Source organism: Salvelinus sp. IW2-2015, unplaced genomic scaffold (assembly GCF_002910315.2).
Source record: "Salvelinus sp. IW2-2015 unplaced genomic scaffold, ASM291031v2 Un_scaffold4071, whole genome shotgun sequence".
Classification (NCBI taxonomy): Eukaryota; Metazoa; Chordata; class Actinopteri; order Salmoniformes; family Salmonidae; genus Salvelinus; species Salvelinus sp. IW2-2015.
The window spans coordinates 28,383-54,571 of NW_019945343.1; the positions used below are offsets into that span (position 1 = coordinate 28,383).

General features: G+C 43.2%; 1 protein-coding gene across 1 annotated transcript in view; it reads left to right on the forward strand.

Moving 5' to 3' along the window:
- The window catches only part of LOC112076832 (ADAMTS-like protein 5), a 40,479-nt gene extending 17,027 nt beyond the window's left edge, over positions 1 to 23,452 (forward strand). Inside the window, 7 exon segments of the mRNA XM_070441472.1 lie at positions 5,665 to 5,785; positions 12,554 to 12,640; positions 14,460 to 14,531; positions 14,534 to 14,626; positions 19,142 to 19,399; positions 20,597 to 20,667; positions 21,024 to 23,452. Coding sequence (XP_070297573.1) covers positions 5,665 to 5,785; positions 12,554 to 12,640; positions 14,460 to 14,531; positions 14,534 to 14,626; positions 19,142 to 19,399; positions 20,597 to 20,667; positions 21,024 to 21,368 — 1,047 coding nt within the window. The 3' untranslated portion in view covers positions 21,369 to 23,452.
- The last annotated feature ends 2,737 nt before the right edge of the window (positions 23,453 to 26,189 follow it).

The window sequence follows — 26,189 nt, forward strand, 5'->3', positions numbered from 1 at the left end:
TTTCCATCGTCTCTCCACATCTCTCACGTCGCTCCTATTCATGTCGCTCCTCTCCACGTCCTCTCTTATTCTCTCCACGTCTCTCCTCTCATCGTCTCTCCACGTCTCTCCTCTTCATGTCTCTCCTCTCCGCGTCTCTCCTCTTTATGTCTCTCCTCTTCATGTCTCTCCTATTCTCTCCTCACCTTGTCTTGTCTCTCCACGTCTCCCCTCTTTTCTTCCTCTCTCCATCACTCACCAGCTTCCCTTGTCACCAGTCCCTCTTTGTGCCTCTGTGGTATATCAAGTAAATACTTTCAAATACTATACAAAATAGGGCAGGTTTGTGTGTACATGCACTTTCCCGTGTGTGTGCATGCATCCGTGAGTGCATATCTGTGTGTGAACTCTCTGTCACAGAAGGTACATTGGGGCCACTGGTGTCTTTCCAAGCATCCGGACAGCACCGCCTCTCTATAGAATGGTTAGAGTTAGCTGGTCATAGTGTTAGACTACTGCTGCCTAACCACATATAACCCTTAGAGCACAGCAGAAGAACATGCTTCAACAGAAGACAGTGTGGAAGGAGAGTGGAACATGCTTCAACAGAGACAGTGTGGAAGGAGAGTGGAAGCTTCAACAGAGACAGTGTGGAAGGAGAGTGGAACATGCTTCAACAGAGACAGTGTGGAACATGCTTCAACAGAGACAGTGTGGAAGGAGAGTGGAACATGCTTCACAGAGACAGTGTGGAAGGAGAGTGGAACATGCTTCAACAGAGACAGTGTGGAAGGAGAGTGAAACATGCTTCAACAGAGACAGTGTGGAACATGCTTCAACAGAGACAGTGTGGAAGGAGAGTGGAACATGCTTCAACAGAGACAGTGTGGAAGGAGAGTGGAACATGCTTCAACAGAGACAGTGTGGAAGGAGAGTGAAACATGCTTCAACAGAGACAGTGTGGAACAGCTTCAACAGAGACAGTGTGGAAGGAGAGTGGAACATGCTTCAACAGAGACAGTGTGGAAGGAGAGTCGAACATGCTTCAACAGAGAGACAGTGTGGAACATGCTTCAACAGAGACAGTGTGGAAGGAGAGTGGAAATGCTTCAACAGAGACAGTGTGGAAGGAGAGTGGAACATGCTTCAACAGAGACAGTGTGGAAGGAGAGTGAAACATGCTTCAACAGAGACAGTGTGGAACATGCTTCAACAGAGACAGTGTGGAAGGAGAGTGGAACATGCTTCAACAGAGACAGTGTGGAAGGAGAGTGGAACATGCTTCAACAGAGACAGTGTGGAAGGAGAGTGAAACATGCTTCAACAGAGACAGTGTGGAACATGCTTCAACAGAGACAGTGTGGAAGGAGAGTGGAACATGCTTCAACAGAGACAGTGTGGAAGGAGAGTGGAACATGCTTCAACAGAGACAGTGTGGCAGGAGAGTGGAACATGCTTCAACAGAGACAGTGTGGAAGGAGAGTGTGAACATGCTTCAACAGAGACAGTTTGGAAGGAGAGTGGAACATGCTTCAACAGAAACAGTGTGGAAGGAAGAGTGTGGAACATGCTTCAACAGAAACAGTGTGGAACATGCTTCAACAGAGGCAGTGTGGAAGGAGAGTGAAACATGCTTCAACAGAGACAGTGTGGAAGGAGAGTGTGGAACATGCTTCAACAGAGACGGTGTGGAACATGCTTCAACAGAGACGGTGTGAAACATGCTTCAACAGAGACGGTGTGGAACATGCTTCAACAGAGACGGTGTGGAACATGCTTCAACAGAGACGGTGTGGAACATGCTTCAACAGAGACGGTGTGGAACATGCTTCAACAGAGACGGTGTGGAACATGCTTCAACAGAGACGGTGTGGAACATGCTTCAACAGAGACGGTGTGGAACATGCTTCAACAGAGACGGTGTGGAACATGCTTCAACAGAGACGGTGTGGAACATGCTTCAACAGAGCGGTGTGGAACATGCTTCAACAGAGACGGTGTGGAACATGCTTCAACAGAGACGGTGTGGAACATGCTTCAACAGAGACGGTGTGGAACATGCTTCAACAGAGACGGTGTGGAACATGCTTCAACAGAGACGGTGTGGAACATGCTTCAACAGAGACGGTGTGGAACATGCTTACAGAGAGGTGTGAACATGCTTCAACAGAGACAGTGGGGATGTTCACCATTGAGCAACATCTGACTACATGGATATAGTTAATTAGTGCTGTGCCCCTTGTCCTTTTATGTAGTGGAAAAAGACATCCACATTTTCAACTTACCTCCATCACTAGGTCACCATCTTATAAGAAATGTTGGTCTGGTACTATCTACATGCACTACTTCCTGTTCAGAATTATTCTGAAGCCTTCTGAGTTCTGTGGTATTGTAGAAATCCTGCACCCCTCAACTAGAATTGCTTTACGATTACTGCAATTCTGCCGTAGGGGGAAGGGCTCCTGTTTACATGACACACCCTTGACTTATTATGGGACCTTTGACCTGCCAATCATCACCCCTGAACTTTAGGCCTGGACTGATATATTGGGGTCAGCCTGCCCAAGCCGGGGTCAGAGGTCAGTCCCACTTTTACAGAGAAAGGAGAAAACAACTCGACTTTTCCATAGGCTCTTTCTGCCAAAGGATTACCGACTCCGAACTCCCTGACGTGGTGTGAATGTGTCATGATGAAAAACCAGTCATAAAGCTGTTTGTCTGAGGCATAGTAAAAGAGCCTGTCCAGTCTAATCAGGTACCCGGAGTGATCGTCCCTTAAAGGTAGACTCAGCGATATGACATAAATGCAGAAAGTAAACAGCAGAGTGGGTCGAGGCACAAATTCTCAGCAACATGCTTCAACAGAGACAGTGTGGAAGGAGAGTGTGGAACATGCTTCAACAGAGACGGTGTGAAACATGCTTCAACAGAGACGGTGTGGAACATGCTGTCCAACAGAGACGGTGTGGAACATGCCTTCAACAGAGGACGGTGTGGAACATGCTTCAACAGAGACGGTGTGGAACATGCTTCAACAGAGACGGTGGTGAACAGCTTCAACAGAGACGGTGTGGAACATGCTTCAACAGAGACGGTGGTGGAACATGCTTCAACAGAGACGGTGTGGAACATGCTTCAACAGAGACGGTGTGGAACATGCTTCAACAGAGACGGTGTGGAACATGCTTCAACAGAGACGGTGTGGAACATGCTTCAACAGAGACGTGTGTGACATGCTTCAACAGAGACGGTGTGGAACATGCTTCAACAGAGACGGTGTGGAACATGCTTCAACAGAGACGGTGTGGAACATGCTTCAACAGAGACGGTGTGGAACATGCTTCAACAGAGACGGTGTGGAACATGCTTCAACAGAGACAGTGGATGTTCACCATTGAGCAACATCTGACTACATGGATATAGTTAATTAGTGCTGTGCCCCTTGTCCTTTTATGTAGTGGAAAAAGACATCCACATTTTCAACTTACCTCCATCACTAGGTCACCATCTTATAAGAAATGTTGGTCTGGTACTATCTACATGCACTACTTCCTGTTCAGAATTATTCTGAAGCCTTCTGAGTTCTGTGGTATTGTAGAAATCCTGCACCCTCAACTAGAATTGCTTTACGATTACTGCAATTCTGCCGTAGGGGGAAGGCTCCCTGTTTACATGACACACCCTTGACTTATTATGGGACCTTTGACCTGCCAATCATCACCCTGAACTTTAGGCCTGGACTGATATATTGGGGGTCAGCCTGCCCAAGCCGGGGTCAGAGGTCAGTCCCACTTTTACAGAGAAAGGAGAAAACAACTCGACTTTTCCATAGGCTCTTTCTGCCAAGGATTACCGACTCCGAACTCCCTGACGTGGTGTGAATGTGTCATGATGAAAACCAGTCATAAAGCTGTTTGTCTGAGGCATAGTAAAAGAGCCTGTCCAGTCTAATCAGGTACCCGGAGTGATCGTCCCTTAAAGGTGACTCAGCGATATGACATAAATGCAGAAAGTAAACAGCAGAGTGGGCTGAGGCACAAATTCTCAGCCATTTTGGTTCCCGTGGCTCCCACGTTGTAAAAGTGTAAAGCGAACCCGTGCACATACGCAGATGCTGTGTGTGACTGTGTGAGAGTGAAGTCTTGCATCTCGCTCATCTCAATATCTGCGGTGTTGCTTGTGACATTTCACTGAGTCTACAAGTCCATCAGCAGTTGGTGCTGCTCTGTTTTTCAGGTGGTATCTCGGGGTGCTGTATTTGGTTTTCAGGTGGTATCTCGGGGTGCTGTATTTGTTTTTTAGGTGGTATATTGGGTGCTGTATTTGGTTTTCAGGTGGTATCTCGGGGTGCTGCTCTGTTTTTCAGGTGGTATCTCGGGGTGCTGTATTTGGTTTTCAGGTGGTATCTCGGGGTGCTGTATTTAGTTTTCAGGTGGTATCTCGGGTGCTGTATTTGTTTTTAGGTGGTATCTCAGGGTGCTGTTTTGGTTTTCAGGTGGTATCTCGGGGTGCTGTATTTAGTTTTCAGGTGGTATCTCGGGGTGCTGTATTTGTTTTTTAGGTGGTATCTCAGGGTGCTGTATTTGGTTTTCAGGTGGTATCTCGGGGTGCTGTTTTGTTTTTTAGGTGTATCTCGGGTCTGTATTTGTTTTTTAGGTGGTATCTCAGGGTGCTGTATTTGGTTTTCAGGTGGTATCTCGGGGTGCTGTATTTGGTTTTCAGGTGGTATCTCAGGGTGCTGTATTTGGTTTTCAGATGGTATCTCGGGGTGCGTGCTCTGTTTTTCAGGTGGTATCTCGGGTGCTGCTCTGTTTTTAGGTGGTATCTCGGGTGCTGTTCTGTTTTTCAGGTGGTATCTCGGGGTGCTGTATTTGTTTTTTAGGTGGTATCTCAGGGTGCTGTATTTGGTTTCAGGTGGTATCTCGGGGTGCTGCTCTAGTTTTCAGGTGGTATCTCGGGGTGCTGTATTTGGTTTTCAGGTGGTATCTCGGGTGCTGTTCTGTTTTTCAGGTGGTATCTCGGGGTGCTGTATTTGGTTTTCAGGTGGTATCTCGGGTGCTGTTCTGTTTTTCAGGTGGTATCTCGGGGTGCTGTATTTGTTTTTTAGGTGGTATCTCAGGGTGCTTGTATTTGGTTTTCAGATGGTATCTCGGGGTGCTGCTCTGTTTTTCAGGTGGTATCTCGGGGTGCTGTATTTGGTTTTCAGGTGGTACTCTCGGGGGTGCTGTATTTGGTTTTCAGGTGGTATCTCGGGGTGCTGTATTTGGTTTTCAGGTGGTATCTCGGGGTGCTGTATTTGGTTTTCAGGTGGTATCTCGGAGTGCTGTATTTGGTTTTCAGCCTTGATTTTTTTTTGTTGCTTTGTCTGTTATGTGTGTCTGGTTTTATGTTCATTGTCTCTGTGTTGTCTTTTTCTGTGTTGTCTGAACGTTGCCTCTGTGTTGCCTGTGCATGTCTGAACGTTGCCTGTGTGTTATATGAACGTTGCCTGTGTGTTGTCTGAACGTTGCCTCTGTGTTGCCTGTGTGCTGCCTGTGCCTGTCTGAACGTTGCCTGTGTGTTGTCTGAACGTTGCCTCTGTGTTGCCTGTGTGCTGCCTGTGCATGTCTGAACGTTGCCTGTGTGTTGTCTGAACGTTGCCTGTGCATGTCTGAACGTTGCCTATGTGTTGTCTGTGTTGTGCAGACACCGGGCTGTGACCTGATCCTGGGCTCGGACCAGCAGGAGGATGCCTGTATGGTGTGTGGAGGACAGAACTCCACCTGTCTACACCACAGGAGTGTGTACCAGAATGCACAGGGAGCAGGTACACATGCGCGCACACACACACAACCTCGAAGCATAGACAGAGCAAACAAATGTCAAAGGCTGACACACTGAATGTACAAAACATTACAAACTTCCTAATATTTGGTTGCACCCCCCCTTTGCCCTCAGAACAGCCTCAATCTGTCGGGCATGGACTCTACAAGGTGTTGAAAGCGTTCCACAGGGATGCTGGCCCATGTTGACTCCAATGCTTCCCATGGTTGTGTCAAGTTGACTGGATGTCCTTTGGGTGGTGGACCATTGATTCACACAGGAAACTGTTGAGCGTGAAAAACCCAGTAGCGGTGCAGTTCTTGACTCAAACCGGTGCACCTGGCACCTACTACCATACCCTGTTCAAAGACACTTCAATCTTTTGTCTTGACCATTCACCCTCTGAATGGCAGACATACACTATCCATGTCTGAATGGTCTCAATGCTTAAAACCCCTTCTTTGATCTGTCTCCTCCCCTTCATGTACCCTGATTGAAGTGGATTTAACAGGTGACATCAATAAYGGATCATAGAATTCACTTGTATGTCATGGAAAGAGCAGGTGTTTCTAATGTTTTGTACACTCAGTGTATATGTTTAGTCAAAGCTGGATTCATGAAGTTTCGATAAGGGAACACTAATGGTACTTGCTGCACTCTAACAGAATGTACAAACAGAGCGTCAACAGAATGTTACTCGAGGCCCGTAAATGCACTCTCTCTGTGTGTGTGTGTGTGTGTGTGTGTTCTGAGGGTCAAAACAGAGGCCCCCGAACTCTATGCTCTGGCTCTCCGCCACGGAATTCTCAACCTAAGTGATTCCTGCAGGACAGTGACCGAGTGTTCAAGCAGCAGAGAAAGACACGGACACACACGTGCACTCTGTCTCTATCAAAGGCAGACACAGGCACCCAAACAAGAATAAATCCCCTCTCCCCTCCACACAGACACACATGCACATGCATACACACGCACACACAGACACACACACAGAGCGGCCAACACCTCTGGCGTGTGATTTGGCACTGCGCACCATTCTGAAACAGAATCCTCTCTTGAGCTGGCGCTGCGTGTGGGCACAGTGACTGAAGAGAGACTGTACTGCTTCATGATGGTTCAGCTTGAGGAGACAACATGGAGATAAAGGAGGCTTTGTTTGAGTGCCTGGGCAGCCTAGGAGGACTTGCCGGGTTTTCTCTCCTCCTGCAGCTGTGTGTCCCAATGAGGCATAACAGATTTGATGCCGCTGGGCGTAATCATAGCTTCCCACAGGGTCAAAAGCCAAGGGCCCAGAGAACTCATCACGGTCAAGCTATACATACATTTATATTCTAGTCATTTAGCAGACGCTCTTATCCAGAGTGACTTACAGTAGTGACTTCATACATTTGTCTTACATTTTCTAACTCTATAAGATCTTCTTAAGGGCAGGCACGTCTGGTGTGCAGGTGTTTGTTCCAGCCCAGTACTAACTCACCAGATTCAAATAATCATCAGTCAGGCTACATCAGTCAGGCTATAACTCTGTAATGTTAACCGGAGGTGGAACAGAACCCTAACTCAAGGTTGATAACTCAAACCCTACAGCTGAACTCTACAGGATAGGCACCTTTGTGGCCAAATTGTGTGAAGATCTTTGTTCCAGCCTAGCACTAACACAAAAATACATCTAGATCAGTTTCATAACTCTACAGCCCTGTGCTGATCTACCAAATACATCTAGATCAGTTTCATAACTCTACAGCCCTGTGCAGATTCATCTATATCGAGTTTCATAACTCTACAGCCTGTGCAGATCTACCAAATACATCTAGATCAGATTCATAACTCTACAGCCCTGTGCAGATCTACCAAATACACTAGATCATTCATACTCTACACCCTTGGCTGATCTACCAAATACATCTAGATCAGTTTCATAACTCTACAGCCCTGTGCAGATCTACCAAATACATCTAGATCAGTTTCATAACTCTACAGCCCGTGGTGATCTACCAAATACATCTAGATCAGTTTCATAACTCTACAGCCCGTGGCAGATCTACCAATACATCTAGATCAGTTTCATAACTCTACAGCCCTGTGCAGATCTACCAATACATCTAGATCAGTTTCATACTCTACAGCCCTGTGGTGTGAGAGTGACGTAAGGAGAGACGAGACAAAACTAGACAGTTTAAATTTTGTGTTGTAGAACAGCTGATTTCCAGCTCTTCACACAACATGGCAAAATCTTTGCGATCCGACGGAATTCATTCATTTTTAATGGAGACCGTCTGAACCATAGAGATAGATAGAGGACTGAGTGGATATAACCAGTCCGCACCACTGCATTGCATCTGCTGCAGTAGGAAGTGGTGTTTTGATAAAAGTTTGCATGAGTTGGAATTGTCCTACTTTTGCTTTGATTTTGGCCATGCTACAACCACCAAAATTTGATTAAAAGCTATTTCATGGCATTTTTACAAGTACAGTACCTACTAACTCGAAACAAGTACAGCCACACAGTGATGTTAGCTTGCATAGAAAACGTTTTTGGTTTTTAGATGTTGCTAGATGTTGTTTTGAACGAGGAAGTCCTGAACACAGCTGAACTTATTAAGGGTAGTCCGGGATCTGCAGGCCTGTTCTAGCCCGGCACTAACACACGAGATTCATAAAAAAAACTCTACTCAGGTTCATAACTAAGTCTATTGCTGAACCATAGAGATAGATAGAGGACTCTAGATGGATATAACCCGTTTTAGCATGGACATTGCAATTGAGGCTTCCACCGTTTTAATAAGCCAATGATTAGAGCATTGTCTTCAAATTGGCTAGCCTATGGTTAGGAAAGGGCTTTAAAGCGGCAATCTACAGTAGAAACAATAACAAAGTGTTCTTCCTGCCCTGGTTCAGTAAACAGCTGAGGGATGGGGCTGCAGAAATGAACCACTCTCAAATTCATAGACAAAGCTATGGATGCAAGACTGACCATCCATGATATCAACATTATAGTTTTAACCAAGTTTTGAGGCCATATGGTGTTTTAACATTTTCTTTGTTACAAACGTTGGAGTAAAACAAGCTTATATTTTTGTGTTTCGATAGGGTAGGACGGATGAAGTAAGTTCATGAGGCATTTATAAGTTCAGTGGGTACATTTAATTTTAAGCCCCAAAAATGTATGTAGCAACTGCTGATTGCCCTTTAAGCTATACCACCGCAATCTAGTGACCAAATAAATGAATTTCACACAATATTCGGTAAATCACCATATTAGCTTTACGCTTTCTTCAAACACAAATAATAAGAAAATGGACCAGTTTAAAATAGTACTATAACTCTTAATTCACACACAGCTTTAATTTCAGAGACCTAAAATTGTCAAACAAGAGCAAGGATCTCTCAGTCCCATAGAAAAAACACGATGAATAGGGTAGTCTTGCTGCTCGCTTTTCACACACAGCAGCAGGGGGACCACAGAGATGTTGACTGCTGTCGACCAACTAGTGAAATATCACTCTCTAAATGAATGGTTCATGCTTTTGGTCGATGGTGAATATCCCTCTTTGGTTTGAATGTTAACCATTAATAAACTGTCTGTAAATCATGATAATCCTAATTTAGTTATCATTAATGAGTAAATTAATATGTATGTATTAACTATTTGCTATGAGAATATATAAACTCCACAAAAAAAAGAAACGTCCCTTTCAGGACCCTGTCTTTCAAAGATAATTTGTAAAAATCAATAACTTCACAGATCTTCATTGAAAGGGTTTAAACGCTGTTTCCCAAGCTTGTTCAATGAACCATAAACAATTAATAACAGCACCTGTGGAACTGTCTCCTTATGGCTGCAATCCCGTTAACGGGATGATATGACAACAGTCAGTGAAAGTGCAGGGCGCCAAATTCAAACAACAGAAATCTCATAATTAAAATTCCTCAAACATACATGTATCTTATCCATTTTAAAGGTAATCTTGTTGTTAATCCACCAAAGTGTCCGATTTCAAATAGGCTTTACAGCGAAAGCACCACAAACGATTATGTTAGGTGACCGCAAAATCACAGAAAAACTGTAATTTTTCCAGCCAAAGACAGGAGTCACAAAACAGAATAGAGATAAATGAATCACTAACCTTTGATGATCTTCATCATGACACTCATAGGACTTCATGTTACACAATACATATATGTTTTGTTCGATAAAGCTCATATTTATATCCAAAAATCTCACTTTACGTTGGCGCCATGTTCAGAAATGCCTCCAAAATATCCGGAGAAATTGCAGAGAGCACGTCAAATAACATAATTACTCATCATAAACTTTGATGAAAGATACATGTTTGTCATAGAATAAAATACACTTGTTCTTAATGCAACCGCTGTGTCAGATTTCAAAAAGCTTTACGGCAAAAGCACAATATTCATAATCTGAGAACAGCGTTCACCACAAAAGGAAGCCATACAGTTACCGCCAAATTTGTGCAGTCAACAAAATCATAAAAGCATTATAAATCTTCACTTACCTTTCCTGATCTTCGTCGGAATGCACTCCCAGGACTCCCACTTCACAAGAAATGTTTGTTTTGTTCGGTAATGTCCATCATTTATGTCCAAATAGCTATTTTTGTTAGCGTGTTTGGTAAACAAATCCAAAGTCAGGAAGCGTGTTCACTAAAGCAGACGAAATATCAAAAGTTCCGTAAAAGTCAGTAGAAACATGTCAAACGATGTATTGAATCATTTTTAGAATGTTTTTAACATAAATCTTCAATAAAGTTCCAACCGGAGAATTACATTGACTTCAGATGTGCGATGGAACAGAGCTCCCTCTGATTGAACGCGCATGGTCAGAGATGGCCAGGTCATGGTAGACCTGACTATTTCCTGTCTCCTTCGGCACCACTTCACAGTAGAGGCATCAGACGAGGTTCTACAGACTGTTGACATCTAGTGGAAGCCGTAGGAAGTGCAAACTCATCCATATCCCACTGTGTGTTCAATAGGGGCTGTGTTGAAAATCGACCAACCTCAGAATCCCACTTCCTGTTTGGATTTCTCTCAGCTTTTTGCCTGCCATATGAGTTCTGTTTATTCACAGACATCATTCAAACAGTTTTAGAAACTTCAAGATGTTTTCTATCCAATACGAATAATAATATGCATATATTAGCAACTGGGACTGAAGAGCAGGCAGTTTACTATGGGCACCTCTGTGCACCTTTCATCCAAGCTACTCAATACTGCCCCTGCAGCCATAAGAAGCTTTAGACACTAACAGCTTACGGACGGTAGGCAATTAAGGTCACAGTATTGAAAACTTAGGACACTAAAGAGGCCTTTCTAATGACTAAAACACCAAAAGAAAGATGCCCAGGGTCCCTGCTCATTTGCGTGAACGTGCCTTAGGCATGCTGCATGGAGGCATGAGGACTGCAGATGTGGCCAGGGCAATAAATTGCAATGTCTGTACTGTGAGACGCTAAGACAGGGAGACAGGACGGACAACTGATCGTCCTCGCAGTGGCAGACCACGTGTAACAACACCAGCACAGGTACAGGATAGCAACAACAACTGCCCGAATTACACCAGGAACGCACAATCCCTCCATCAGTGCTCAGACTGTCCGCAATAGGCTGAGAGAGGCTGGACTGAGGGCTTGTAGGCCTGTTGTAAGGCAGTCGCTCACCAGACATCACCGGCAACAACGTGCCTATGGGCACAAACCACCGTCGCTGGACCAGACAGAAACTGGCAAAAGTGCTTCATTACTGATGAGTCACAGTTTTGTCTCACCAGGTGATGATCGGATTCGTGTTTATCGTCGAAGGAATGAATGTTACACCAAGGCCTGTACTCTGGAGCGGATCGATTTGGAGGTGGAGGGTCCGTCATGGTCTGGGGCAGTGTGTCACAGCATCATCGGACTGAGCTTGTTGTCATTGCAGGCAATCTCCATGCTGTGTGTTACAGGGAAGACCTCTCCCTATGTGTACCCTTCCTGCAGGCTCATCCTGACATGACCTCCAGCATGACAATGCCACCAGCCATACTGCTCGTTCTGTGTGGGATTTCCTTCAAGACAGGAGATGCAGTGTTCTGCCATGGCCAGCGAAGAGCCCGGATCTCAATCCCATTGAGACGTCTGGGACCTGTTGGATCAGTGGGTGAGGGCTAGGTCCATTCCCCAGAAATGTCCGGGAACTTGCAGGTGCTTGGTGAAAGAGTTGGGTAACATCTCACAGCAAGAACTGGCAATCTGGTGCAGACCATGAGGAGGAGATGCATTGCAGTACTTAATGCAGCTGGTGGCCACACCAGATACTGACTGTTACTTTTGATTTTGATCCCCTTTTGTTCAGGGACACATTATTAAATTTATGTTAGTCACATGTCTGTGGAATCTTTTCGTTAGTTATTGTCTCAGTTGTTGAATCATGTTATGTTCATACAAATATTTACACATGTAAGTTTGCTGAAAATAAAGCAGTTGACAGTGAGAGGACCTTTTTCTGAGTTTATGTATTTACTTAATAAAGTTTTACAAGTGTTACCCATAAGATATACAGTATATATTCACATATATATATATATTTTAACAGTATATATATATATATATATATATATATATATATATATATATTGCATATACACCATACTGACCCATATTGTGTTTATCTACATCATTAATGTACCCAGTCTCTAAATGAATGGTTTATACTTGTCTCCCACTGGTGTAATATCTGTCTTAATGAATGTCTCTGTACTTGTTGGTTATAGCGGGTCCGTTTGGGTACAATGAGGTGACCATGATCCCAGCTGGAGCTACTCACATCCGTGTCACCGATAACAGCAGGAACTATCTGGGTAAGAGATGGCTCAGCTTGACAGACGCACGCGCACACACGTGCACACACATGTACGCGCACACACTGGGAATGTGAGCTGTCACAAGAACAGCATAAATGTTCTGTATCATTAACTATATACAGTACATATACAGATAGCCTCTCAGAAGTGCTGGTTTGACAGAGAATTTGCTTTGAGACCTTTTTTATCATCTTCTGTATGTCTGCTTTGAGTTTCAACCACCAGCACCTGGCTATAGAACCTACACTTCCCTGCACTTTAAGTAGCCATAATTCTGCTTCCTCTCATTCCTGTTAGCTTACTGTTACTTCCTGGCACCAGAGACAGATACAGCTCTCTGGTTGATTCCCGAGCTGCACTCTGGCTGGGCTCTCCAGTCAACACAACACCCAAGGCTATCCATCTATTCTCACCCACATTTACAAGACCATAATAACGTGATCCTGAAATGGATAATGCAGGGATCCTGAAATGGAACACTAGTAAAGGTTTAATTTGGGGCAGGTGGGGGAACTGGGTGCGGGAAAAGGGTGGGGGATCTGGCCTTCTGGCAGCAAGTGGATGTACTTGGTTACTTCTGATTTGGTTGGAAATTTCCCCTCCCAAAAAAATGTACTTCCAAGAGATGGTTCCTCTATTTGTCTGTTCCTGCACTTGTCACTGTTAGGCCAAACAATGCAATGAGTTTGTAATGCTACTCTGTTGGCAAGGCAACTTTCTTCTTTGTTGAATAAGAAATGTTCATTGTATTGTTGAGGTTAATTCCATTTCAATTTAGTAAAGTGGTCCCAGTTCCCGTGTAGCTCACTTGGCAGAGCATGGCTCTTGCAACCGGCAGTTGTGGGTTTGATTCCACGCAGGACCAGTACAAAAAATGTATGCACTCACTACTCTAAGTCACTTGGATAAAAGAGTCTGCTAAATGACTAAATGTAAGTAGAATTCCAACTCAGACCTTCTGAGTGGCACAGCGGTCGAAGGAACTGCATCGCAGTACTTGAGGCGTCACTTCAGACCCGGTTCAATCCCAGGCTGTGTCACAAACCGGCCGTGACCGGGAGTCCCATAGGGCGGCACACAATTTGGCCCAGTGTTGCCCGTGGTTAGGGAGGGTTTGGCCGGGGGGGCTTTACTTGGTCATCTAGCGACTCATTGTTGTGGCTGGCCGGGCACCTGCAGGCTGACTTCGGTCGTCAGTTCAACGGTGTTTCTCCGACCACATTGGTGCTGCTGGCTTCCGGTTAAGATGGTGGCGGGTGTTAAGAAGCGCTGTTTGGCGGGTCATGTTTCCTCCGACACATCGTGCTGCTGGCTTCCGGTTAAGTGGGCGGGTGTTAAGAAGCGCTGTTTGGGGGTCATGTTTCCTCCGACACATCGGTGCGGTGCGTGCGTGCTGGCTTCCGGGTAAGTGGGCGGGTGTTAAGAAGCGCTGTTTGGCGGTCATGTTTCCTCCGACACATTGGTGCTGCTGGCTTCCGGGTTAAAATGGGGGGGGTGTTAAGAAGCGCTGTTTGGCGGGTCATGTTTCAGAGGATGCATGACTCGACTTTCCTCTACCGAGCCTGTTGGAAAGTTGCAGCATGAGACAAGATCGTAATTGGATATGACTAAATTGGGGAGAAAAAATCCACCTCAAATTTCCCTCATTCCTCAATGCGATTTCTGAATTGACTGAAAAGGAATTGACCGTAGCATAGTTCAATCAAACACTCTTACATATTATCATCACAAGCCAATTTCAGTCACACTCTCACCAATCAGCATTGAAGACCAGACACATTCCCTACCTTCATTCAATCCTTCTCTTCTCCTCCAGCGCTCCAGAACGGGCGTTCCCAGTTTGTCATTAATGGGAACTGGAAGATCAGTGTTCCTGGGGAGTACAGCGTAGCGGGACCAAGCTCCTGTACAAGCGCTCTGTGGACACCTGGGAAAGCTTTGAGGTCCCTGGACCCACTATGGAGGATCTGCATGTCATGGTCAGTCTGGTCAAAGTTATGAGGGACAGGAGCCACAATGCAATAACTATACTGAACAAAAATATCATCGCAACATGCAACAATTTCATTGATTTTACTGAGTAACAGTTCAATTGAGGAAATCAGATCATTGAAATCGATTCTTAGGCCTTAACTGTTGTCATTCCATTTATATTTTTTCAGTATATGGTATTGACAGCTTCTAAACTGGGTGGTTCGAGCGCTGAATACTGATTGGCTGACAAGCCGTGAGTATACCAGACATATACCACGGTATGAGCAAAGACATTTATTTTTATTGTTCTAATTACATTGGTAACCAGTCTATATAGCAATAAGGCACCTCTGGGGTTTGGTGTTATATGGACCAATATTGCTTAAATATACCAGGTATTTAAACAATATATATTAAATATATATCCGTTGTACACTGTGTGGTTGTGCTGCAGTGTTGGTGACAGACCAGGAACCCGGGGATAGAATACGAAGTATTGGCTCCCTCCCAGACCGCTATGCTCTGTTCCATGGCAGGGGAGTCAGCTCGCGCCTCACCACACTGCTAGCTAATCCCCTGGATCACCCCCACTACTACTACCACTACTACCACTAGGCCTCCCCCTGTCACACAGAAACCCTACTGGGTAAGAACGTGACCATTGTTAAGGGTAGTATCGACCAAATAAAAAACAAATTTTGTTTCCTTACTTTGTAGAAGTCTAAGGACAAAATGCTATCCAGGTTTTGGGTTTGTTACCTAGGCACTGTCAACCGACCAGCTACTTAGTCTAGCTAGCATTTTCTAAGCAAAAGCCAATGGACGTCAATGTACCTATCTATTAACATGTGTTAAAAATTCATGTACAAATGTCCATTTATGGTGATATATGCATTCACATGGGAAAACCTGCCCGGTTTCTTTTCATCCTCTGTTTGGATAGATATGGATAGATACAGAGATGGATGGCATGGGTGGATAGATCGGAAGATGGATGGTAGATACGATGGATGGATGGATAGATACGCATGGATGGATGAATACGGAAGATGTATAATATGGATGAATACGGATGATGGAATGAATACGGAGATGATGAATAGGAGAGATGAAGTACAGGAAGATGGATGAAATACCGGAAGATGGATGATAGTGATGTGATACGGAAGTATGGATGATACGGAAGGATGGATGGATGGATACGGAAATGGATGGATGGATACGGAAGGTGGATGGATGGTACGGAAGGTGGATGGACTGGATACGGAATGGATGGATGGATACGGAAGGTGGATGGAGGATACGGAAGGTGGATGGATGGATACGAAGGGGATGGATGGATACGGAAGGTGGAGTGGATGGTATCGAGGACAGGTGGATGGATGGTACGGAAGGTGGATGGATGGATACGGAAGTGGATGGATGGATACGGAAGGATGGTAATGGGGCGATACGGAGGTAGGAAGTGGATGCGATACGGATGGAATGATGGATACGGAGATGGAATGGATGGATACGGAAGATGGGATGGATGGGATATCGGAAGATGGATGGATCGGGGAATAGATTATGATGGATGGATACGGAAGATTGATAATACGGGTGAGATGGATGATTACGGAAGATGGGATGGATACGGAAGATGGAGAGATATCGGAAGGATGTACGGAAGGTGATAGATCGGAGATGATAGATACGGAGGATGGATAGATACGGAAGAGGATAGAACGGAAGATGGATAGATAGGAACTGGATAGATACGAAGCATGGATAGATACGTAAGATGGCTATAGGAAGATGGATAGATACGGAGATTGGATAGAATACGAAGATGTAGGGCTGATGGATAGACACGGAAGATGGATAGATAGATGGATCTAAACATTATTGCAAGGGGTAAAAATAATCTGCACATTACGACAAGCTCTACAATGTAAAATTAATAAATAAYTAAATGTTTATTTGAATGTTTTTAATATTTTCAGATCTCACTGCCTCCAGTACAGCAGAGGTACTGCCAGATCTCAAAATATTCAAATAGTTTTTTTTAACATTTCATTTTTTTWAATGAATATTACTAACAACAACAAAGGTAACACATTTTGGCCAAAGGATCTGTGGTATAAGTTTAGAAGGTGTAATACAACACAATGTAATATTATTAATCTATAATGTATGTTCATAACCCTGGACAACATGGACCTGGGAGGCTGACAGGGACCCCAGTTTGAAAACCCCTAACCTACAAAATGCCCCACAGACTGGGCCTTGCTAATGTGCAGCAAATGTCTTCTGGAATGTTTTATTACATCTGTTTATATAAGAGGGGAATTATTAACTGCAAACTCAATCATAGGCTTATAATCAGTGTTGTATTTCTAATTAATTGGCCCTGGTTAGAAGGTAACCAACATTCAGTAGTAATCATTATATTTGTCCTATATAACTGCAAAGTGGACTTTGATCCAAAACTGAATACACTGTGCTGACCTGCTATACTTTGATCTGTACCTGGCTGAAAATAACAGATAAAGCCAAGGCATGAAGTTTCTGGAGTGGAATGTCCCCCTCTTATCTTAGAAGTGTTTAGTGATAACGCTCCTAATCCCAAAACCCACCYCATATTCCATGCTGAGATAGTGGTGCTTGGTACAGTACCATAGTTTTGACTGATTTCTGTGTACTGCTCAACAAAGCAATGATCTAAGACTTTAGCATKTTTTAGAATTTAGTAAACAGGTTTGATCATTTAGTAATTAATCAAGTAATTTGGTGCAGGACATAATGGGAGTAGCCTAGCACCTAGCATAGTGTTTTCTAACTGGTGGGTTGAGAAGTAGCCTAGTCCTAGCATAGTGTTTTCTAACTGGTGGGTTGAGAAGTAGCCTAGCCCTAGCATAGTGTTTTCTAACTGGTGGGTTGAGAAGTAGCCTAGTCCCTAGCATAGTGTTTTCTAACTGGTGGGTGAGAAGTAGCCTAGCCCCTAGCATAGTGTTTTCTAACTGGTGGGCTGAGAAGTAGTCTAGCCCCTAGCATAGTGTTTTCTAACTGTGGGTTGAGAAGTAGTCTAGTCCCTAGCATAGTGTTTTCTAACTGGTGGGCTGAGAAGTAGTCTAGCCCCTAGCATAGTGTTTTCTAACTGTGGGTTGAGAAGTAGTCTAGCACCTAGCATAGTGTTTTCTAACTGGTGGGTTGAGAAGTAGTCTAGCCCTAGCATAGTGTTTTCTAACTGGTGGCTGAGAAGTAGTCTAGTCCCTAGCATAGTGTTTTCTAACTGGTAGGTTGAGAAGTAGTCTAGCCCTAGCATAGTGTTTTTCTAACTGGTGGTTGAGGTAGCCTAGCCCCTAGCATGTGTTTTCTAACTGGTGGTTGAGAAGTAGTCTAGTCCCTAGCATAGTGTTTTCTAACTGGTGGGTTGGAAGTAGCCTAGCCCTAGCATAGTGTTTTCTACTGGTGGGTGAGAAGTAGTCTAGCCCCTAGCATAGTGTTTTCTAACTGGTGGGTTGAGAAGTAGTCTAGCCCCTAGCATAGTGTTTTCCCAACTGGTGGGTTTAGATCCACTAAAGGGTCACGCAGTTAGTTCCTTTTGGGTCGTGGCTAAAGACTGGGTTAGGTCCAGAAACATGGTCTTATTTACCTTGTGAGTCACAGTGAGCCTTTGGGGGAGTCAAGACGAACAAAAGCGATTGCTTTTTAGCGTTTTGGAGCAGAAATCAATGATCTAAGACAATGTTTGCTATGTCGTATCATAGTGATTTGATGCTGGACAGAAAGTCACTCTTTAGTGATTCTGTCACGCCTCCTCCGTCCCCCCTCTGTGGCGCTCAAGGGCGCCAGGCTGCCCCTCATTACGCAACCTGTCACCATCATTACGCGCATCAGCGCTTCATTGGACTCACCTGGACTCCTTCACTTTGTTGATTGCCCCTCTATCTCTATCTGTTCCTCAGTTGGATCTCCGTGTCAGCATTAATGTTGTTTTGTTTCCCCAGTCCAGACGCTGTTCGTGTTTTGTTTCCTGTCTATTTCATTAAATGTTCACTCCTGTACTTGCTTCTCGTCTCCAGCTCTGTCCTTACAGATTCTACCTAAAGAATGTCTTGGAAAGATCCCTTGCCCGAATCCTGATTCAAGATCACATGTGCTTCTCCATCGTTTGCACAAATCTCAAATCTCACATTATGGAATTATTAATGCAAAATTTAAAGGAATAGTTAGAAATGTATATTTGATATTTTTTCCCTCATCTCTTAAATGGATTGTGGTCCTCAAATAATTGTTTTCTTTAATGATTTAAATTATTTGGGCATGAAATGTAAAACATGCTTAACTGGGGAGATTTACTTACACAGTGCTTTGGTTAAAAAAAATGCTAATGTTAACATTTTGTTGGCAGTGGCTAGTTTAACAAACACAAGTGTGGATTGCAGTTACTCCTTTTCCATAGACTGCTTTTAAGGTAAGAAAACAAATATCTAATAAATATGTAAACTCGCTGAACTATCCCTTAAAGTTACGTTTGAGTTTATGTCTTGGACCCAGGTCATTTTGTTGGTCAGGTCATGAAAACTCCTGGCCCTAACTCCAAAGGAATGTTGATACTCAATAATGTAACTCACCTTTTCCCGCACTGTCCCTCAGCTCCTCCAGGTGGCTGGCCCATCAAGTCCCCTCGCCACCCAGCTCGACAACCCCCTCAACAGCCCCACCGCCRACCTGTCCTTCCCCGCCTAGAGAGGGACGAGACCAGAAGGAACCGACTACCCCAACCACCCCGAGGAGGTTTGCTTCACCTCACCTCCATCTCTCCCTCACCTAAATCTTTAACCCCTATCTCACCCCCACTCCCCTGAACCTCAACTCTCACCTTGCTCAAATGCTACAATCCTCTCCTCTGCCTCCCTCCTCTACTCTACTCTTTCCTTTAATCTACCCTACTCTACTCTTCCTTTAATCTGTCCTACTCTACTCTTCCTGTAATCTGTCCTACTCTCTACTCTACTCTTCCTTTCATCTAGCCTACTCTCTACTCTACTCTTCCTTTCATCTAGCCTACATTCTACTCTTCCTTTAATCTGTCCTACTCTCTACTCCTCCTTTAATCTGTCCTACTCTCTACTCTAATCTGTCCCACTCTCTACACTACTTTTCCTTTAATCTGTCCCACTCTCTACACTACTCTTCCTTTAATCTGTCCCACTCTCTACACTACTCTTCCTTTAATCTATCCTACTCTCTACTCTTCCTTTAATCTATCCTACTCTCTACTCTTTCTTTTAATCTGTCCCTACGCTCTACTCCTTCCTTTAATCTATTCCTATACTCTCTACTCTACTCTTTCCTTTTAATCTATCCTACTCTCTACTACCTCTACTCTTCCTTTAATCTGTCCTGATCTATAATCTTTCCTTTAATATGTCCTGCTCTCTACTACCTCTACTCTTCCTTTTAATCTATCATAATCTCTACTCTTTCCTTTAATGTATCCCATGCTCTACTCTTCCTTTTAATCTGTCCTACGCTCTACTCTTTCCTTTAATCTATCCTACTCTTCCTTTAATCTATCCTACTCTCTACTCTCCTTTTAATCTGTCCTACGCTCTACTCTTTCCTTTAATCTATCCCACTCTCTACTCTTCCTTTAATCTGTCCTACTCTCTACTACTTCTACTCTTCCTTTAATCTGTCCTACTCTCTACTACTTCTACTCTTCCTTTAATCTGTCCTAATCTCTACTCTTTCCTTTGATATATCCTACTCTCTACTCTTTCCTTTGATATATCCTACTCTCTACTCTTCCTTTTAATCCCTACGCTCTACTCTTTCCTTTAATCTATCCTACTCTCTACTCTACTATCTTAAATCCCCTATTCACTCTCAGAAACTCATCTGTGCCATCCTAAACATATGTGCAATACCCTGATATAAAAAACAATCTGTGCTCAAACAACTCACTGCTTTCTCTTCTTACTCCCGTAGGGCATTGTGGGAAATGTAGGCGGGCCCGCGGTCGAGGGGAGCGCCAGAGGCAGTACTGCCAGAAAGACTTCGTAAGTCTGAACTTCTGAATACCTAAAGTTAGAGGTTCAAACACCTTTGTGTGCTTTCAATTCACATGACCCAGTTTACAGCTGGGTTTGGGTTTACAACATCAGGTGATAGTGGTGCAAGTTGACAAATCTCACYTGAATAGTTTTTTAAAGTAAGGAACGAATGTAATTCGGTGAAACTTAAACAGCCTTTTTAAGTCAGTTGAAAAATCGCAGCATGGAAAAACAAGCATGGCACAACAAACCTTATGACATTGTAAAGGCGCATACATGCTTGTAAGTTATAACAAGTTTTAATGCATAATACCTGTTGGCTTTATGTAAAGGGTTAGCATAATGTCTTTCATTGGTTGTCAGTGTTCCGTGCCAAAGTCATGAGCAAGCTGTACCGGGGCGAGGAGACGCGCTACGATGTCCAGATCATCCACACCTACCACAATCGCTTCCGCCTGGAGCACCGCGAGTTCCTGTGGGTGCCCAACGTGTGTGACTGCCCCCCTCTGGAGGAAGGGCGCCAGTACGTACTGATGGTGCGTCGCCACATTAACAACGAGCAGACGTTGAACCGGATACTGATGGAGGAGGACAGCTACGCGATACCCTATAAACCTAGAGAGGACGCTCTGTTGCGCCCCCTGGAGGATCTGTGTCGTAACAGAGGGCCCAGGCCACCTGCGGAACTGAGAGGCGGCTATGCCTAGACATAGAGATGTACAGTATACACGTGCACACCTAACACCACTGATGCACACATACTTTGACTGTCACGACTCCTTAACACTCCTCAAGACTGAGCACTTCTGATGGCGAATCARACAAACAATGGGGCTGCATGTGTGCGTCTGTGTGTGACATTAAAATCCCATACACCCCTACGCAACAACTTCCTGCCTCTGGCCCTTCAAAAGACAAACAGAGAGCAACAGAACCACTAGAATTCCAAAATGGGGGAACTGAAAATGGCGGAGGCAAACACTAGTTGAACACTGGGAAGAGACTAYACTCAGGGTGACCCAGTAGATCTGTCAGTCAGCGTGATAAGAAGGCAAAGCCCTCAAAGAGCCATGCAAAAGCTGACCAGCTCACAAAGTATAGCACTTTAGGTGGACGTTATCACCCACCTTTAAACTTACCAAAGAGAAGAATATATCCACTTCAATGGCCAAGCGTTTGTGTTTTRTTCCCTTTGCTAACTAGATGACTGACTATAACTATCTGTCTGGGTTACTAACAGGCAGTGTTGGGGAAGCTACTCTGAAAATATAGTTTATAGCTTGTATCAATTACTTCACACTGGAAGAGGTTAAGCTACACTTCGGCCTAGATTCAATCAGATCAAGCGTTAACCGGCGATAGCCGACACCTGCATAGCTGATGTTTTGACGGTGCCGGAGATGTAACTGTGTTGGAGCTGTCAAATTGGTGAAGAGCTACTCTTCATCATTGTCACTCGAGTTAGATATTCAGAATGACAAAGTGTAGGCTATATAGAAATAATGACGCTCAAATTGAAAATCATTAGCCTAAAGAAAATAATSAGGATTTCTATCAGCCGAATCGAGGTGTAGATCACATCTCACATTCCAGTGTTTTGAACTTGTAAACAAGRCTCGCATGAGATTTCTCTTAATGYGACTCYGTGCAGCCAATAGCAATGTCCGCTTCAGGTATAATGCCAGGAGCTGCTCTAACGCAGTTCCACCTCCGACGCTGCCTGAACAACTGCTATGCGGATGTCGGCTAAARTGGATCTGATTGAATAGAGCCCTTACGCTGCCCTAAAGAGAAATATACTTTAATAGTTACTTTGAAAAAGTAGTTCACTACATCCAAACTACTTCGTAAAAAACTATCATATCCGAAATGTCATCGACTACACAGTTAAGAAAAATTACTGCAAGAACACGTCACTCTGGAGTCAGATGTTAACAGTGTAGTGAGATCTGTGTGACAGCCAGAGTGAGTGCTTTGGCTTAGCCCAGTAGCCAGGCAGAGAGAGAAAAATAGGGGGTAGTTGTTGAATAAATGTAGTGGGCAGTTCCAGTAGATAGCTACATGGCTAAAACAAGTAATTAACTACCAAAGACACTACACAGATTTGAATGTAGTTACTACAAAATATAGGTAAATTACTAACTGAATTAAATGTAGTGGAACTACTCCCCAGGACTGCTAACAGTTCAGTCACTCTATGTCAAAATAAATGTGTGACTTTTTACTTTCTTCTCATACCTAAGATGTATAAAACAACATATTGTTCCATATTGTATTTATGCGGCAAAAGAATATCTAGATCATAACATTTATATTTGTGTTTTGCTTCTAAAATATAGTATTTTTTTTAAATTATCAATGCATTTCTCTCTATTGATGTATGTGTTTTGGGTAACAATTTACATTAATTTGCTCTTATACCTGTGTAGTAACAGTGTCATTAATTACACTAGTAACATTGTAGTTACATGTTATAGCACAGTACTTCATGAATTGCGTTGTAATTGCGTAGTGATGGGGTTGAGTTTATTCCACTTGTGTAGTAACAGAAACCGCTCAACTCTACGACTATTACGATGCATTAAAACTACACTGACATAAGAGCAAGTTAATGTAAAGTGTTACTGTGTTTTGAATATTAAATCAATCAGGTTCCCTTAGTCTGTTTTGTTAGGTCTCCTGTTGTCTTATTCACATGAATATTTACTTTGTGAGAAACAAAAATATGGATTATTCAGTATTTTATATTGGTGTGGCACTGAGTAGCTACAAATATAAGAAACATATTTAATTTGAATGACTGGTGAATTATTTGCAATCTATTCCTATACATTAACTATGCTGTAACAAGTTATTTTTTATTCTAAGGTTTTAAAAATTTGCCAACACATTGCTTTCTATGACACCACCGACACCACATTTTACAAGGCGGGATGGGTCTGTGCTCATATGCATTTTGTATAGGTAGATTACCCTAGAAACGTCATTCAAACTTTAAAACGTGCTGAGTGCTTGCATACAACTTTTTGATGTCTTTTATACTTTTTAAACTAAGAAACTATTTTATTTCCCATCTTCATTCAATTTCATGGGATTTCTAAAGGTCCCATTGTGACAATATCAACTTCCAGACTTCTAACATTCCATTCACTGCAACTTTTGACACAAATCAGCTGACCAGTTTATCAAGTTAGACACGTTGGGCATATGATATCTGCCTCTACTTCTCTGCTATTCAAATCTGGATTCAGAACAGAAGTATCTGCTACCAATCAAAAGTTACATCTGTTTGAGTTGAGTGGAGAAAATTAGCTGGCTAACTTCAGCTAACAGCTTTCTCATGTCTCTTCATTAAGCCGTTGCTATGGATACCCACACTCGCAGGGAAAATAAAGCAGAGGGTGAAAAGGGTGATTGAATTTAGAACAACAGTGTTAGGATGATGAAGAATTGTGAACAACAAGAAAGCAGCTACTACTCCAGAGGTGGCAGCCAAGGCAACAGCGTGTCGTATTCCTCAGCACCGTGCTGTACATACCTCAACTGGCTAGTTGCCTGTCTGTAAAGAGAAGGGAGGGCTGTATGTTGATCCTGCTGTTCTGATTGGATAGAGTGAAGCTGTCTCTGTTCACTTGCTTCATATTTCACTTGATCACTTCTCATCGCATGTTTCGATCTGATCATTTAGACTGCTGCTGCCTCCTGTTAGCCTGCTGCTATGGTACAGTAAATCAACAGGAGAGGTTTGCTAGCAAACTATCAATGTGCTTAATATCTAACAAGCGAAGCGAGAGTAGGGAAAGAAGAAACGCTGATGCACATTGAGTTTTTATTTTTTGCACGTGAGAACTTTTCACACGCAACAACTGTAGTTTAGATATTTTAATTGAATGAGCGTTGTGTAGCCTATTCGGTTCAGTCAGTTAGAATGTGATTCGTATTATCCAGACACTTTCTGAAATGGAAAAGGTTGGTGTGTGTGCGTGCATATGTCTACACTTTGGTAGACTTTAGCAATGATGGTAATGATACCTTCTTCTGGTAGAGATAGAAAGGCTTTTCCCAAACCTTTTCAATGAAATGTTAACTACAAAGTAGCCTATGCTTACCTGGCAGAATGCCATGATTATTTGCATCAATCCAGTGGCCATTTGTTTAGCAAATTCTGAAATTAAATGAGCGTCACAGAAACATCACTAACCAAACAACAGTCTCTTGCTGGTGCACAGTTGCATTAAAGGGTAACTACACGCAAAAATCTAAATTGTTTTCTATCTTTCACAGACCTCAAGTGGTGCCCTGAGGTGGTTCATGCATTGTTGTGGACTTGGAACATCCATTTTTGTTGTTATCTGTAAAAAAAACAAAAAAAACATGTGATTTCTGAGAGCGAAAACCTGAAAAATAAAAAGGGAAAAATGGATTTGGGAAAACAACTAATCGGAATCAGGACAAAAAATCAAATGATTTTATCGGGCCCAATGTATGGGTATGCTCAGTTAACTAGTGTGTTCCCTGGGGGAAGAAGTCCTCCCAGGGAAAGGGTTCCGCCTTTCCGGCCAATGGGTACCTCTTCCCATGATACCCCTCCAGCCCAGAAGAGGACTTCAACAATGCCTCATTGTCTTCTGTCTTTTATTACAGTTTGCATATACTGTGATTATCTAGTAGGAGAGTGTCTAAAAGTGTAGTAGTCAGAGTGTAGTTATTTCTGATGAAATGTGTGATTTAACTGCCCTACAATCCAAAGTAATAAGGTTGATCTAGTAGTCTATCAAAGTAATCCAATCAATTATTTTACTACATTTAACTTTGACTATATTTAAATGCTTAGCTTAAGTAAAACGTTTTAAACTTCTACCACTACCACAAAATAGTCTTAAAGAGTTAAAGCAAGTGCCACAATTTTTCTTCATTGAAAAATGACCATCTAGTTAGGGGCACATTTTGAATTGTGTGAACTGTTAGTTAAACTGGGTTATAGTTTTTTCCCAGTCTGTGATTAGAGAACCCCTCGCCATAACATTTACCAAAATACAATGTGATTTTAGGGGTTGTTCGCTTACAAAAATATCACACTTTAATCAACAGACGCTGTGTTTCATTACAAAATGTATTTACAAAAATAACTTACACACCTGCTATCATAGTAACATGAATGAAACTAAAAAAGACCTAAATGTAGTATCGTACACAAAGGTTTTAAAAGAGTCAAATAATGGTCATTAACTGTGGAGAAGTCTTCACAGAAACTTGGCTCTCGATCCTCAATGGTCTTCTAAAACATGGGTGCATTCATTAGTGCACTCCGTAGCAGCGAAGCATTTTGAAATGTTGAATACAAAAACAGCGTTTCATATTGGAAAATTCCAGGTAGGTCTCTCCCGTTCGGCACATTTGTTTCCATTCCGTTCCTAGCAAATACACCCCAGATCACAGAGAGCCCTTTAAACCAAACATCTCAGGGTCTTGTAGCTTGGGGTTTCTTGAGTTCCCGCTCAGCCCAGTCAAAACTGTTCGCTGCTCTA